The sequence below is a fragment of the Zingiber officinale genome, chromosome 8B (genome assembly GCF_018446385.1).
Source record: "Zingiber officinale cultivar Zhangliang chromosome 8B, Zo_v1.1, whole genome shotgun sequence".
Taxonomy (NCBI): Eukaryota; Viridiplantae; Streptophyta; class Magnoliopsida; order Zingiberales; family Zingiberaceae; genus Zingiber; species Zingiber officinale.
Genome location: NC_056001.1, coordinates 46,915,941 through 46,931,428, shown reverse-complemented (window position 1 = coordinate 46,931,428; position 15,488 = coordinate 46,915,941). Strand labels below are relative to the sequence as shown.

Genomic DNA, 15,488 nt, shown 5'->3' with positions numbered 1-15,488 from the left:
CTCGCCCACACGAGTGTACTTTTTGTCAATTTGCCAAAGTTGTTCACGATTAAGATGGACGACAGTGCTTAGATTGAAGTGGTATAAGTGGGATTAAAAGATCAAAGGTGAAAAAAAAAAATGCCCAAGCTAAAAGAAACTCTAATGCCTTGCACATAGACCAAGATCCCTCAAATGCTCCAAGTCTCACATTTTATGTCTTAAGAGTTAACCTTCATCAAATGACCTGCTGCTAGGTACCATTTGGGCATCAGTGGCTCTAAATATTTTCTATTGTTTTACTTCTGTATTCTCTACACTAATCTTCTACTGTTTGGCACAGGTATCTTCCAATAATCCACTGGCACTCGATACCACATTACTATGTTTCACAGTTCAGCTTTGTACAAGTCATTGTGTGATCTAAGAAACATGGAATCACCCATCAGCGAAATCAAATAAAATGGTCATGTATCACAATGAATGTATCAAATTATTTGTTCTTGCTGAGAATTTGTGAAATGATCCTACCAAGTTCCCCGCCCGTGTCTTCCTGCACATGATGTCCTGCCTGGTCAAATGCACAAAGAGTTTCAGTTCCATAATTACAATCAACTGAAGCAAGAAACTCAATAGATTGTGCAAGCATGCTCATTTATTAATCACTTCAGGATAACAATTGTGCATGGCTACATTAGTTTCACGTTATTCTTAAATGCCATAGCTCGAGCCTCATTCAGACACCATAATGGAGAAACTAGTTAGTCTAAAACTAGTTTTAGTGGATAATTAGAAGACCTCAAGAATCAAGATATGATCAGTATTGAAGCATTAAACCATACACCAGACACTATCGAGATTTTAGGGTTGCCATTGTTTGCTTGCCGACAATTTAAACATATGGATAGGTGAACATTCCAAGAAAGCTAGTATGCTTCTAGCAATAAACAGATAGGTCAAACGTATAGATTGGCGTATATTCCAAGAACACTAATATGCTTCTAGCAATAACAGCTACTTCCATGTCAACAATAGATTGTGAAACAGCATGAGCTCTGAAGTGGATTAATAACTAAGCTCCATCCTTGAAATTTCTAGCTCGTAATATGGTGATAAAAACATTAATGTCGATAAACAAGATGAGAAAATTCTTTGAATCGTAATGGAATCACCAATTCATAAAAACTAAACTAAAAAGCGTGAGCAAGCATGTGTATGTGTATGAGAGAGAGGAAACCATAGGAAGCTGCACAAGCTTGTGATTTGAAGCCTTGCAGAATTCTTCCACGCCATCGTAACTTAGCCAGCGATCTCTCATTCCCCAACAGATAGTTGTGCTAATTTTCCATGTCTCACTACTTAGTGTGGTCCTCATGGCTTTGACATAATCCTGCTAAGAAAAAAGTATTGTCAATAATCACCAACAATTTTTTTGGATATCACAGAATTTGAACAAATCCAAAAGCTGCAAACATTAGTAATTACTAAAAGGGAAAAATGAAACAAGGAAAAAAAAACAATTTGTCAAGCATTACAAACATTACTGAAGCATTTATCACATAGACTAAGGCTAGACATCCTTGTCAAGGACAAAAAGGTTGAAGATTTTTACAAAAAAAATACAAATTGTTCGATATGGCATTATATGAGACATGAGTTTGTGCCAAAATCCAGTTGACATTCCAAGGGAAGCAAGACAGAAACTAGTCTGCAAATGTCATTTGTAATGGCATGAAATTATGGAAGCATGGTTGCTGCAGTTGAACAAAAATTTATGAACAATACACAGCTAGCTCCGGGCATAGGAGAGGACAAACTGTTTAAAATTTTCTTCTTTTTCCTTCACAATACCGTGACCAGGTGCATAGATAGAACTTTTGCATGATATTATTGATTGACAGCTAAATTTGTTTGATTTGACAAAGGCTACGTTTGGTTAGGGGTAATGTAATCAAGCTTGTAATGAAATAAGCTTTGTAATGTAATGTATATTTGATTACAAGGGTGATTATATTCTTTTGTTTGGTGTCCATTATTTTTTATAAGTATTGTAATTCGTATTATAATAAAATGACAAAAATATCCTATGACCTTTGCTGGAGGCGGCCGCCGCCGCACCTCTGCCGGAGGTGGTCGGTGGCGGCTGGCAGGGCGGCCGACAGCAGTCCACACGAAGGCCGGAGGGGTGAGTGGCAGTGGTCGGCGATCAACGGCAGCAAGGGAAGCAACATCGATGACCGGTTGATGCCGAAAATGGATTAGGGGTATATTTGACATTTAAATTTTAATTAAACGGTGACCTTGTAATGTAATCGGATTATATGGTGTTGGCCTTGTAATCCAGATTACAAAACTTTATTACCTTTTGTAATCTAGATTATATTACATTACAACTGTACTAAACAAAGTAATCAATATTGTAATGTAATCTTGATTACATTACAAGACGGATTACCTCCTACCAAACGTAGCCTAAATGTAAATAACCCTCGTTTAAAGTTGGAGAGCTCAGGTGCTCCCTACAAGAGATTCATGGTGCAGATTGGTGTCGTTCACCAGCAACTGAAATCAGACAATTAATAGCACAATTGAAGATTTATTTTATTGTCATTTCTAATGCTTCCTCTTTTTGTTGTCAACATCAGGCCCCCCAGTTGAAAAGGCAATGTGCATCCCTACCCTTCAAGCTGCTCGCTTGTCTCTCCACTTTTCTGCCAACAAGAACTACATGAAATACCAACCTCCCTCCATCATTGTGTTTCTGCTCCATAAAACGTCAACACTTCCCTCCGCTGCATCCCTAACCGTTCTTCTCCCCTGCAAGCAAACCCACATTGAGCACCATCTTAATAGACATCATTTTTACTTCATCTCCGATCAATATCAGAATCAAACTAGTCATTATACAGAAGTTGTTGGGCAAGCTAGCAAGACTGACCATGGCAATCTCAGTGATCTTGGAGCAGGAGCACATGCGGGCTCGCCTCAGGCCACAGGCTACTTTACTTGATCAGGGTGGCAGTGGACCTTAATGTGACAGGCAGCATGCAGGGCACTGGTTCAGAGCAGGGCAACATGGGAAGCAGGAGGGTGAGGCATGACTGCACTTGGTGTTATAAACCAAGCCAAACTTACAGTTATGTTCCTTTTTAATAACATGCCAGAGTGTAGTGCAGTAGTGTACCAAAATCAATGGAGGCAACAACCAAAGTGAGTTTAACCACTTCTCTCTCTCTCTCATTCCATCCTATGCCACCACCATCCCCCTTCTCCTCCTTCCCCTTGATCTCGGCAAAACTCCTCAAATCTTGGATTCTGATCAATTAGTACCAAACATTCTCTGCAGATTCAATGAATCGTCTGGAGAAATAGTTGGCACAGCATCAAAGGGGGAGCTTCCACCCTACAATGACAATGATCTATGTGGATACCTTTCCTCATGAAGACATAACAAACCATAGTTGAGTCATCAAAAGAGAGGTTCAAAGTCTCTTATTAATACTCCTTTCTGTAATTAGTGAGGTTTATAGTAAGAAGTTGAGTTGTATTATCACAATTGAAATTTTAGTTAACAAGGTAACCCTAACTTATCTTTTACTATTATTTTCTTAACTTAAATAAAAATTATTGGCTTCTTAAATTACTAACGATTCACATATATTGTGGTAGTTGGTCAAGAGAGCATGGATATGCTTTGCTTGCTAGGTTTGGTATTTGATATCATGTGTTAAGCAAATATATGATCTCCACATTCTTCAACACAGAGTTAACTATTGTTTGAAGATAAAGTCAACTACCGTGTGATCTCATATCATGGATATGCTTTGCTTGCTATTTCACATCATGTGTTCAGCAAAAATATATGATCTAGCAAACAATGTTTAACATAGAGTTAACTATTGTACGAAGATTGAATTACAAATTGAGTTTATTTGACTGTGAACACAGAAAACATAAGGAACAAGAATGATTGTGATATAGCAGCAACAATAACAACAACCAAGCCTTATTTTACTAGATGGAATCTGCTAATGAGAATGATTGTGATAAAAAAGGCAACCGGTGCACGAAGCTCCCGCCATGCGGGGTCCCGGGGAAGGATCTATTGTACACAATCTTACCCTGCTTTTTGCAAGAGACTGTTTCCAAGATTCGAACCCGTGACCTTTTGGTCACAAAATAACAACTTTACCGTTGCGCCAAGGCTCCCCTTCAATGAGAATGATTGTGATATGGACCTAAATTTGCCTCGTTAGCAGATACACAAATATTACACTTTGGTTATTGGTGAGCATTTTCAAACAACAAATGAGGCAGCCGTACCTATGTTTGAGTTTAAGCAGTGTACTTTGTCATAGCATTGGATTGCAAGAGTAAACCCACAGGTTTGGTGCTCAACCTAATTTAATAAAATGTGAATTAAGTGGCATTAACATGAATGCCTAAGTAGTGGCTGTTATTTTGATATATCTATGCATTGTGAGGTTTGAAATATCATTCTGAGTCAAAGTTTCAATCCAGGCTGGAACATTACAATGTCGATGCCAATGCTGAATCAGTCATGCTAACACATGATGCCAAAGGAACAAGGAGGTAGAATGAATCAGCCAATCCGGGAGGAAGAGGAAGAAGAAGAAGATTTGAAGGAAAGGGGAGAACATAAAGGATGCTTATAGAAACACTATCTCTCATGCTTGTGGTCACTGATGGAATTTGCCATCACTTGTGGAAGTCATCATCGCTCAATGAAGTCGTTGCTGAAAGAAGTCACTAATGGAATGGCATAAGTTCCTATCTTGGTTTCGAGTAGGTTTCACATGCCGGTTAGTGGGTGGAACAATAATTTCACCTATGTCACTGGAACAGAACCATTTTTCAAACTTTGTATTATTATATTCTCCTACTATTTCTACTCATTCATTGTTTGCATTTCCACTCGAGCTTTCCAAACTAATGATGGCCCCTTTTATTTTGGCTTCTAGATCCTTCCAGAGCAGGGGCTGGGATGAGACGCTAATGTGCATTTCAATAGATCTGTTTTAATTAACTGCACATAATGTACTTGATTTATTCTTTTAACTTTTCCAATAATTAAATAGCTTCTTTATCCATATATCTTTATTTATGCTCTAAATTTGTGAATAATTAAGATTGAGGTTGTATTTTTCCATTTAATCCACACAGTAACTAACGATTGACTCACAGAAGTGTGTTTCCTAAGCAGAAAGAAAACTAGGAAGAATATAAGATGAGAGAAAGATTAACTCAGCTATACTTTCTCTTTCTTTATCTTTTCCAAATTTTATCTGAATTGGTTACATTCAATTTGGGAAAACCCTCACTTTCACATCGAACCAACCTAAAATCTTTTGAAAAATTCAGATATATTCTTATTTATGTTTTTTCTCCTTTTGATGAAATAAGTTTTAAATGTCCTACCTCTTTCCTTCTGTCAAAGTAGATGATCAAATGGAAAATACTTAACAATCTTTTTCAAACAATTTCTTTCTTACCATCTTTCTTTCCCTAACTGCTATCTTCCTTCATAGAAACCAGAGCCTAAGTGGACTCAGTCACAGCCTGAGAGGAGGGGGTCAACTGGAGCATGAATTGCAGTTCTTATTGATACATAAGGCAACAACAAATTTAAGAGCATGAAACCAAATAAACCATATAAGATACACATTGAAGGCAAAAAAAAAAAAAAAATTGCCACTGAGTGAGGTATGGACAGATAGGTGAAGAATCAATTAAATTGCATGCCATGGATGACACAAGGAATCCTCATGAGGACTAGGAGAGATGTGCCACGAGGAAGCAATAATTCTTTAATAAGAGGTTGCAACTTGAAAGATGCAATGCATTATTCTAGAAAGTGATATTATAGGATACACATGCATACAGAAACCCTAAATGAAGTTGAAGAGCTAAACAAAAATAAATGACCCTAGAACAAAAGATTACCTTCAAGTCCCTTTTCATTGCTTTGCTTATTGCATTTAAAGCAAAACCAGAAGAACCAGAAGTGAGGTATGGCCTTCTGTAAACCATAGCATCTTCTTCTTTCATCATGTATGGTCCACAACTCGTCAATGCTTTATCACTAGCTCTGAGAGGATCCTGACAATTGATAATTATTAGGACTTGCATGGAACGGTTGGAAAGCAAAGGTCATCACTAATTCTACTTACCTGGGAGAAAATTTCACCCAATAAAAAGTTGCTGAATAGTGCCAAAGATGAAGGCAGCTTTGCATGCTTCTCCATCAGCTTATAGTGTGCAAATGTAGCAGTTTCAATTGTTAGAGATAAAAGAGGCACAATAACAATAGCAAGTAGCAACCAGATAAACAATTATTGAGCATGGTTTTAAAAAATAATCAAAATTCATTGTGTTGGATAATGTCTTACAGGGGGATTTACGAGTATAAGCTCTGATAATTTTTCTTGGTGACAGCTAGCATATTTAAGAACCACAGGACAAAAGTAGCCCTGCAAAATATGCAGAAGTAACTGTTATTCTTCAGCTAGATCAAAATCAGCATTCCCAGCTTGATAAATGAATCAAACATGTAGTTTACCTGAACAACTAGAGAAACTTTACCTGGAACAAGGACATTTACTAGGGATTCAAAAGCTAACACATATTCTGTATTTTATAAATTAAATAATCAGAAAAAATCGTATATGTGATCCATAAGGAAAGATGAAACATTTGAATGTTTTACCGTCTAAAGTATAGTCAAATCCATATCTAGGCTGAGGCTTGTCAGAAAATCCAAAACCTGTAAAAGAGTAAAAAATACATTACTAGTAAGAATGGTAGATGATACTTGATATTAAAGACATACTAGTCAAGCATAAAACATATCTTGGCTTTAATTACATTTTTTTAAAAGAAATCTTGAGATTTTTCACAACTAATAGTGATTCAAACAGGTAACTGTAGTACATGAATGAAGATGAGACACAATAGTAATGCAACTATTAATGCTTGTTAACTATGAAATGATAGCATAATAAACTTTTGACTCAGCTGCATGTTCTCTGGGATTTAGGTTCAAGAAGCCAATTTCATATTGTTCAGGACCATATCACTCGCATGCCTATTTTGAAAGGAACACAACAATAGTAGCTTTTCCAGTGAAGCAAAAATAGTTGGGTATAGCCCGTTAAGAGCAAGTGGTTAAGGTCAACTCAACACCTTCTTCAGAATTGTGATATTTTATCTTACCTAGGAACTGAATGGACATATCCATAAAGGATACAGTTCCTAAAGCAATTTACTAAAACACGTCTCTGATTTTCCAGAATTAACAAAAACATCCTTATTTTCTTTTCTTTTTTAACCAAAACACGCTCCTCACTTTTTTTCTTTCCCACACCCTTCATTTTAAAATTCCCTCTAACTGGATGATCACAAGCTTTTTTAAAATTAGCTTGTCAACTTGTGAGATTGTTTCCATTTGAAATTTTATGCGAGTTCATTTTCACATAAATCTTCACTTTAGGGATTACGTATAACCTAATGGCACCTAAACATCTCACTTTAGTCCAAATAATTTGATTTCAAAATCAGCTTGGTTACGAAGATTTGCAGAAAATAGTCAAATTAGCTTGTGAGAACATTTTCACTTGTGTTGGTTATTTCCACTTTAAAAGTGCAATTTGGAGATACACACACAATGAGATCCTAAACAACTCACTTTGCCCCTAAGAAGCTGATATTGAAACCAGCTTGTTTCAATATCAGCATATAAATGTTGCCGCTAGCTGATTTTGAATTAAGCTTGTTGACCATTTTGTGCATATACCCACACAATGAGAACAAAAATGGAGAATGAGTCGACTGAGGGTTGTCTCAGTCGACTAGGATGTTAAGTCAATTAGCTGGACAATTAGAATCTTGTGCTTGAGCTTGGACTTGGTCCCTGATTGATTTGAGTCGACTGGTTGCCAATTGAGTTACTAATGTGATTCTTGTTCAAGATAAGCATATTGTATCAGCCACTTGAGTCGACTGCATAGGTATGACAACTAATCATGGTTGAGTTGACAGGAAACTAGTGGAGTCAATTAAAGATAAAAATCATTGGTGGATAGGCTTATGATCATATCCAACCTAGTCAACTGAAAATGTATTCGTTGACTAGATGCAAGACTTAATTGACTAAATTGAGTTACTTGTCTAGATATAAGTTACCCAGTTACTTATTTAACAATTGAGTCAACTAATTCCAACCAAAACCTATTCGAATGAGCTATCTTATCCTCTATTTAAATGTCCTCTCATTACTATAAATAGGGGTGTAAGGAGAACTTGAATATACAACTCGTACACAACATGTATGCACTTCTCTTTGCTCATTCTAAGGCTTTGATTGCTCACTTTTGGTAATATCTTCTATGTGCCTATTTCAAGTTTCTAAGAAGATACTCTGTGAGGAATCTTTCATAGTGAGAATTTTGAGCTTGATCCACCTAATAGATTGCTAGCCTGCTAGGTGGTGAGTAAGAACCCAAACTTCAAAAAATCATGTGTTAGCTTGTGATTTCTCTTATTAGTTCTATTATTTCGTTGCAATTATTCTTTGTATTTGGCTTTGCAAGAGAAAATCCCACCCCAATCTTAGTGGTTCATATAATATGACTTAAACAGAATTCATTATAACAGAAGAAAGAATAAGAAATTTATATTATAAGAATGCAAATTATATAACAAAATACATAAACATTTAAGTTGATAAATTCAAAGACATAAATACAGAAGGCTACCAAGCCAGTCGAAAGCAATGGCACGATAATTTTCTGATAGCATGGTAATAACTTTCCGGTATGAATATGCCTGTCAATCAAAATCAAACAAATATTTACAAGACAAGAAATTCTTTCTCATTTCATACATATAGTGAGACATATTCAAATTTGAAACTTGAAAGATATTATTTGAAAATCAAGAAAAGCATAGATCCTAAGGAAAATAACAGTTATCATGATTCATATTCAAACAATGTCATTAAATCCCAAACATTTAAGAAAAGGAAATTCATTCAAATCTCTCTAATTTCACTGGAGATGTTAGGAACATTAGAATCCCCTTCTCCCTCTCTTGCTCATAATGAGTACTACTTTTAAATAGATTAGTAAGAATTGAGTGACTGTATCAGAAAAAACATAATGTTCCTCAAAAAAAAATCTAGATATATCATATATGAGATAGCTTAGGCATATCTGAGACAGCTAAGGCTTATCTTAAGATAAGTTCAAAGTACATATTATAAGCTCGTATATACTTTGAAATCTCATACTTTGATGGGCAGCACACTCAAAATGTATCATTCTGATAAATTACCAAAATTTCACAACACGGGCAATATCTCTTATGTTGTTGTGTCATTTTTCAAGTCATATTGACACTCGACATCCCTTGGCATGCTACAAGTCAGATCAAGAAGAACTGAGATAATATTGTCATTTTATTAATGTCATGTCAATGCGTCAATACAAAGTCAAAATTTAAATGTATAATTTTTCTATCTTCTTCTGTTCCTCCATCTCCTTTTTTCAACATTCAATTCATCACTGGCACCATATATTGGAACGCTGATATGATACCGAAAAAGTATTTTCCTGTCAAGATTTTAAACCTTGTGTTCATAAAAGAACAACACATTATTATTAGTTTCATAAAAGTATATGACAATGCAATGTAAGAACAATTTTCTTCCCAACATCTAGAATGATGCCATCAACTCTTCCATTGAGGAAAAGCTCATTAATGTCAAACAATAAATTTTCTTTCCTTCAATGCTTTCATACGCTGTTGTTTCTTGTTAAACATGACATCACATCTCTCTTTTTCCCACTTCAAAATGCCATAAGATCTCACAAAAGACCACCTTTAAGTAATGTGGCCAACTGGTATCTGTAATGACAAAATTTTCTTTCAAGGAAAAAGGATCAAGAGAAGAAATGCCCTAGTTATTTCAGAGTGATTATTCATCAACTTAACCTAAAAGTTATTTCGCATGAGTTTTTCATGTCAAACATCAGATGAGGATTTGACCGGATCACCCCAAAAATGGTTCTTATCATTTTACTGCAAGACCAAATCTTTTTGAATGTTATTCGCACGAAGAATAGTTTAGTAGATATTTTTACATAAGTACATCTACATGATCACTGAAGATTATATGAATAGATCAAAACAGGAACTTACCTGAGATGGAAAGCCGTGAACTAAAATAATTGGAGAGTTCAAGGAGCTTCCTGCTTCCACACAAAACCATCTAAAGCAAGAAAAAACACGTCTTTTAGAGGTTGAGGCAAGGAATTTATCCTACGGCTTGAAGAAATACTAGGATGAGGCTTGTACATGTTGATACTTGATAGCCTTCAAATCAACAGATTGCTGAATTCACCTGAACACATCTGCTGAGGACTGTGAACCAGCACCCAGTGTAAGACCAAAAATTGGATCCTTTGCTTTGCCCTTTCCTCCATGTACAGGATGAGCTTTTACCTAGATATATGATGTGAAAATATTAGATACGGTTGAATTATATAATTATATATATATTGTAGATCTTGAAAAAAACAATTTCTTGCAAATGAAAAAAGTAATATATGTAAATTCCCTAGAATATAGAAATGCATTAAAATTCGAATCACACCATTGCATGCATGATATGTCACTGACAAGAAAAAGATGCAATTCTCAGGAATCCATGAGTGAATCTTTTGAAATGTTCAAAAATATCCCTTAAACTAGTGTTTCACATCACACAGTTAATTCCATAAATTTAAACAAAATAATTATATATTTTTAAAAATATATATCTTAATTTTTTTCAAAATTTTAATTTAGAAAATGTTAAAATTAAAAAGTTCTAGATTTTTCTATCATTTTATGTTTAACAAATTAAATTTAGATTTGTTTAAATTTTTTCTATTCAATTTTATATACAAATTTAGGGTTTAGATTACAATTTGTCTACAGTTTGTCAAGAGCAATATACATTTTATGCATTTATAAATTTAATATGATATAAAAATTAATGCTTTCCTGTTCACATATATATATATATATATATATAGTACAAGGTTACCCTGCACACCCACGGTGGACGACTCTCTCGCGCGGAGGCGCCCATGGTGGTCGCCCATTGTGGGTGTGCAGGGTATCATCAGAAATGATATCCTGGGTGACTTATCCTGCTCGACATCCCACGTGGATCATCTGACATGGCAAAACTAATTTTTTTTATTCTTTTATCTCATCTACATGCAATTCTCTTCTCTCTCCTTCATGTAAGTTTCCACGTGGTGCTGCGGTTTTGAAAACAAAACAGCACCAACATGGTGCTTTTTTCAAAAATAGCACAATATGTTGGTGTTGTTTTTTTTCAAAACGACAGCACCACGTTGGTGCTGTTTTTTTTCAAAACGACAGCACCACGTGGAGACTTACATGCAAGAGAGAGAAGAAAATTGCATGCAAATGAGAGAGGAGAATAAAAAAATTAGTTTTGGCCGCGTGAGATGATCCACGTGGGATGTCACCCATGGTTGTGCAAGATAAATCACCCAGGATATCATTTCTATGTGTGTGTATATATATCCCTTGAAGCAAATCACGAGGGATTTGCTTTATTGCTTTAATAGGTTATATATTCTTTATAATTAATTCAAATGGATTTTCTCTATTAGAATTTATTCTAATAGAAGACATTTTGCACTGAATTGTATGCAATTACTAAACATAATTATGTTAATAAATCTTAATAAACCTTCAATGGGTTTTAAATGTCAAGTCAAACTAGTCAACGCGAACCAGTTTACCATTTTGCTTGTTGACCAAAAGGTGGAACAACTTTGATTTTGCAAATTACAACCACAATGAAGGTCATACATGGGTTTTTTGGTGTCAACAAGGTCACACAAGTGGTCTGCAATGTCAGCAAGCAATGTCGGCAAGGCTTCTTCTTCATGTTTTTAAGTTTGCAATGTCAAGAGAGACTAAGAGAGATTGTACAAGCAAGCAACCAAAGAACTAGGATTCAACAAGATCGTGTCGAACTTCTCATCCTTTCCTTCCTTCACCTTCGGTTTGGTTGTTGAGAAGCAACAACTAATGTGTGATAGCATGTGCAATAGCATGCGTGATTCCATCATCGCACATTTCACATGATTAGAATTTATAATTTAGAATATAAAAATTAATTATAAAACTTTTACAATTATAATTATCTAAGTTATATAACTTATATTATAATTATAGATTAGCTCGAACAGTAGTAATTATATGTTATGTTAGAATATAAATTATAATTATATAACTTATAGAATTATATGATATAATACTAGTTATAATTTATAGATTTATAACTTAATTAATAGTAAATTAGTTATAGTAACACTGAATAAGTTATGATAATTTAATTATAATGAATAAGTAACTAAGATATTATTTTGATAAAATGTTATCTAACTTATATTTCAGTCATAAATATTTTAGTAGATAGAAAATAAATTTATACCGTATAGATAGAATTATAAGTACTCATTAATTTATTGACAATTCAATCGATTGCATGAATAATCAAGATGAATGATTTACTCAAGTATAAACAACTACAACTAAAACACACACAATGCCAATGCATACCAAAATTGGATCATTCAGGTTAGTGTTGATACATACCAAAGTCGGATCATTCAAGTGGGCCATCAAAACTCTGGTACACCTCGAGCATTCAATCATGCTCTACGCAATTATAGTAACCACAAGTAAGAAGCAAATCATGTGGGGTTTGCTTTTTGTTTAATAGGCTATGTATTAGTTATAATTAATTCACACATTTTTCTCCCTCAAAATGTCCCCCTTAAATATCCGACAAGTGAGCAAGTATATATAAAATAATAGAATTGCTTTAAAATAGTTTACAAAATCACTTCCAATGATATAAATTTTTATTTTGATTCAATCTTATAATAGCATTAGTTGAAATTTGAATAGTTCTAAAAAATTGATTTGTATTATTATTTTAGGTTCATGTGCTAAAAAAAGCTTTAATATATGAAATTTCATATATTTAACTGATTTTATCCTACTAAAAATGAACAAATTATACTTACAATTTAATTTTATTTATTTAAAAAGTATCTTTTATCTAACTTTAAATAATTACTATTTTTTTCCTAAACTATCATTCTAAATATAAGTAATGTTTGAAATATTTAATTTTTTTGTAAAATTAAATATCTTTATTTTCTTGGATAATTAGTTATATAAATAAAAATATGGCATTTTAAAATGCAAATTAAGATATTTAAAAAATAATGATTTATTCAAAATTTTCAATTTATATTTTAGATTTTTTATACCTAATCATTTAAAGCTTCACTTTTATAAAATTAATTTAGAACTATATTATCTATGTGTGTGTATATTGAATTACCCCCCTGACCCATATGATTCTCTATAGTCCCCATTTTTTCATTCTCATATTCTCATTCATCAATCCTACATCGTTTCATATTGCAATGAGTTAGTAGCTTTGGTTGATTAATATTATTGTCTCTTTCTCGATCCCCTCCCTTACCTCTTTGCTTCCTCTCTTCCATGGTTTAGCATCACATGTTTTCCATCCCCATGTATTTTTAAAGAAGTTCACACTTTGTATTCATCTTTACTGATTAAAAAAACTCCAAAGCAAAATTTCAGAACAAAGATATCCTCCATCATCATCAATTACATCTAAAGTATGCAGACAATACACTATGCTCAGCAAAGTGTAAAGTAGTTGCATACCACCTACCCAATAAATAATTGAAGTTCATAAATAAACCACCAGGTAAAATTATTGAATCAAGAGTTTTGAAGTTTTATTACCAAGGCTTGTAGACAAAAATGAACCAAGGATAAGGAAACACTTGCTACAGAGTTTTGGATCACAAACTATACTTGTAGGGCCCCACTTTATTGTGCAAATAAGATCCTTTTGGTTGTCATAGATATTTTCATCCATTCTTCTGTGATTATGTTATCATTTCATATTTAACCATTTGGATGTCCTAGGGCGATTGGATTCCTGACGCTAAAAAGTCATCTTCGGTAACTGATAGTATCATTGCACTGTTAGATATTCTTTGAACATCAAAAGTTTTGCTAAGTTCTACAAGTATAACTAATCTATCACACAGTGCATCTTTTGATGAGAACTGATAGTATCTATAACTGTAATTTTTAACAAATCTATCACACACTTTCAAATATAACTAATCTATCAGGATATCATGCAACTTTTAACAAATCTAGACATACTTTCAGACAGAAATAACTAGATCCTAAGAAAACCTAACAAATTTATCACACAGATGGTATTTCATTCGAGGACTGTTAACTGATGATGTTCGTGGACCAAAACAGATGAAGTTGATTGCAACATTTTCAAAACCCTTCAGATTCCATTGTGTTAAATGAAAACAAAAGGCTTGAGAAATGAGAGACAAGGGAAACGCTATGACAACAAACGCTGACTTGCAATTGTATGCCAAAATCATAGACCGCAGAACAGACTTCATACATGTAAAATGAATCTCCTAACCAAAGTTTTGCCCTACCGTTTTCCCTAGAGCGAGCCATTCATCAGCTCGATTCGGCCCGTCCGAGTATTTCCCTGTAACGACGACCATGTTATCCACATACACCAACAACCACGTTTTAAATTTACAGAAAGACACACCTCCGCTGAAGGAGAACCCATCACCGACCGACTCCGGTGCATCCACCAAATACTCCTGCAATCGGACGGCAGTCTATAGCCAAACGCAGACGATAGTAAAAGGAAGAAGAAGAAGAAAAGAGTCAAATACCTGGTCACTGTCGGAGCTGGACCTACGCCGAAACCGGAGGCTCCTGCTGCGGGCAGAAGGAGCAGGGAGAAGCCGAAGGAGAGGGCCGACAGATGAGATGGTGGTTAGAACCGGCATGGCGAGCAAGATACAGAGAGAGTGAAGAGCGAGCGATCGAATTCGACGGAAGTGGTAATGAATTTCCGGTGGTTCAGAGAAGATAGGGTTTCCATGGCTCTCGCTGCGCCTCCGACCTAGCAAGCCGAACAACAAGCATGCAAGAAGATGTGCACATAAAAGGCAATGCGAGTCCGCTCTCTGGTTAGTTTGTTGGTTTTATTATGGCTAGAGTTTTAATAATAATAATAATAATAATAATAATAGATGTTTAAATTTCGCCCGACTAATTTTAAGACAATATAATAAAAAAACTTGTAAAAAATTCAAATTCACCCGATAAATAAATTATTTAATTCTACTAGAGAAGAGGAATAAATTCAAAAATGGAACCTCAACTTATGCTACTTGGTATTTCATTTAACACTTAGGTTCGATAGAGGAAGATTAGAAATATTTTCTTTGAAGAATTGGCGCTAAAAGATCCACCCAAAAAGCTTGTGAATGAATTCTCAATTGCTTTGTTCAAATACCTTA

General features: G+C 34.5%; 1 protein-coding gene across 1 annotated transcript; it reads right to left on the bottom strand.

Annotated features, from left to right (window-relative positions):
- Positions 1–327: 327 nt before the first annotated feature.
- On the bottom strand, positions 328–15,141 carry LOC122016972 (cis-3-alkyl-4-alkyloxetan-2-one decarboxylase-like). Its single transcript, XM_042574415.1, has 13 exons — positions 14,856–15,141; positions 14,726–14,780; positions 14,604–14,659; positions 10,400–10,500; positions 10,198–10,267; positions 8,754–8,823; positions 6,707–6,763; positions 6,560–6,627; positions 6,390–6,470; positions 6,171–6,248; positions 5,944–6,099; positions 1,217–1,369; positions 328–550 (listed from the first exon to the last, which is right to left on the bottom strand). The coding sequence occupies exons 1-13, from the start codon at positions 14,970–14,972 to the stop codon at positions 473–475; spliced, it is 1,140 nt and encodes a 379-aa protein (XP_042430349.1). The 5' UTR covers positions 14,973–15,141; the 3' UTR covers positions 328–472.
- Positions 15,142–15,488: the final 347 nt, after the last annotated feature.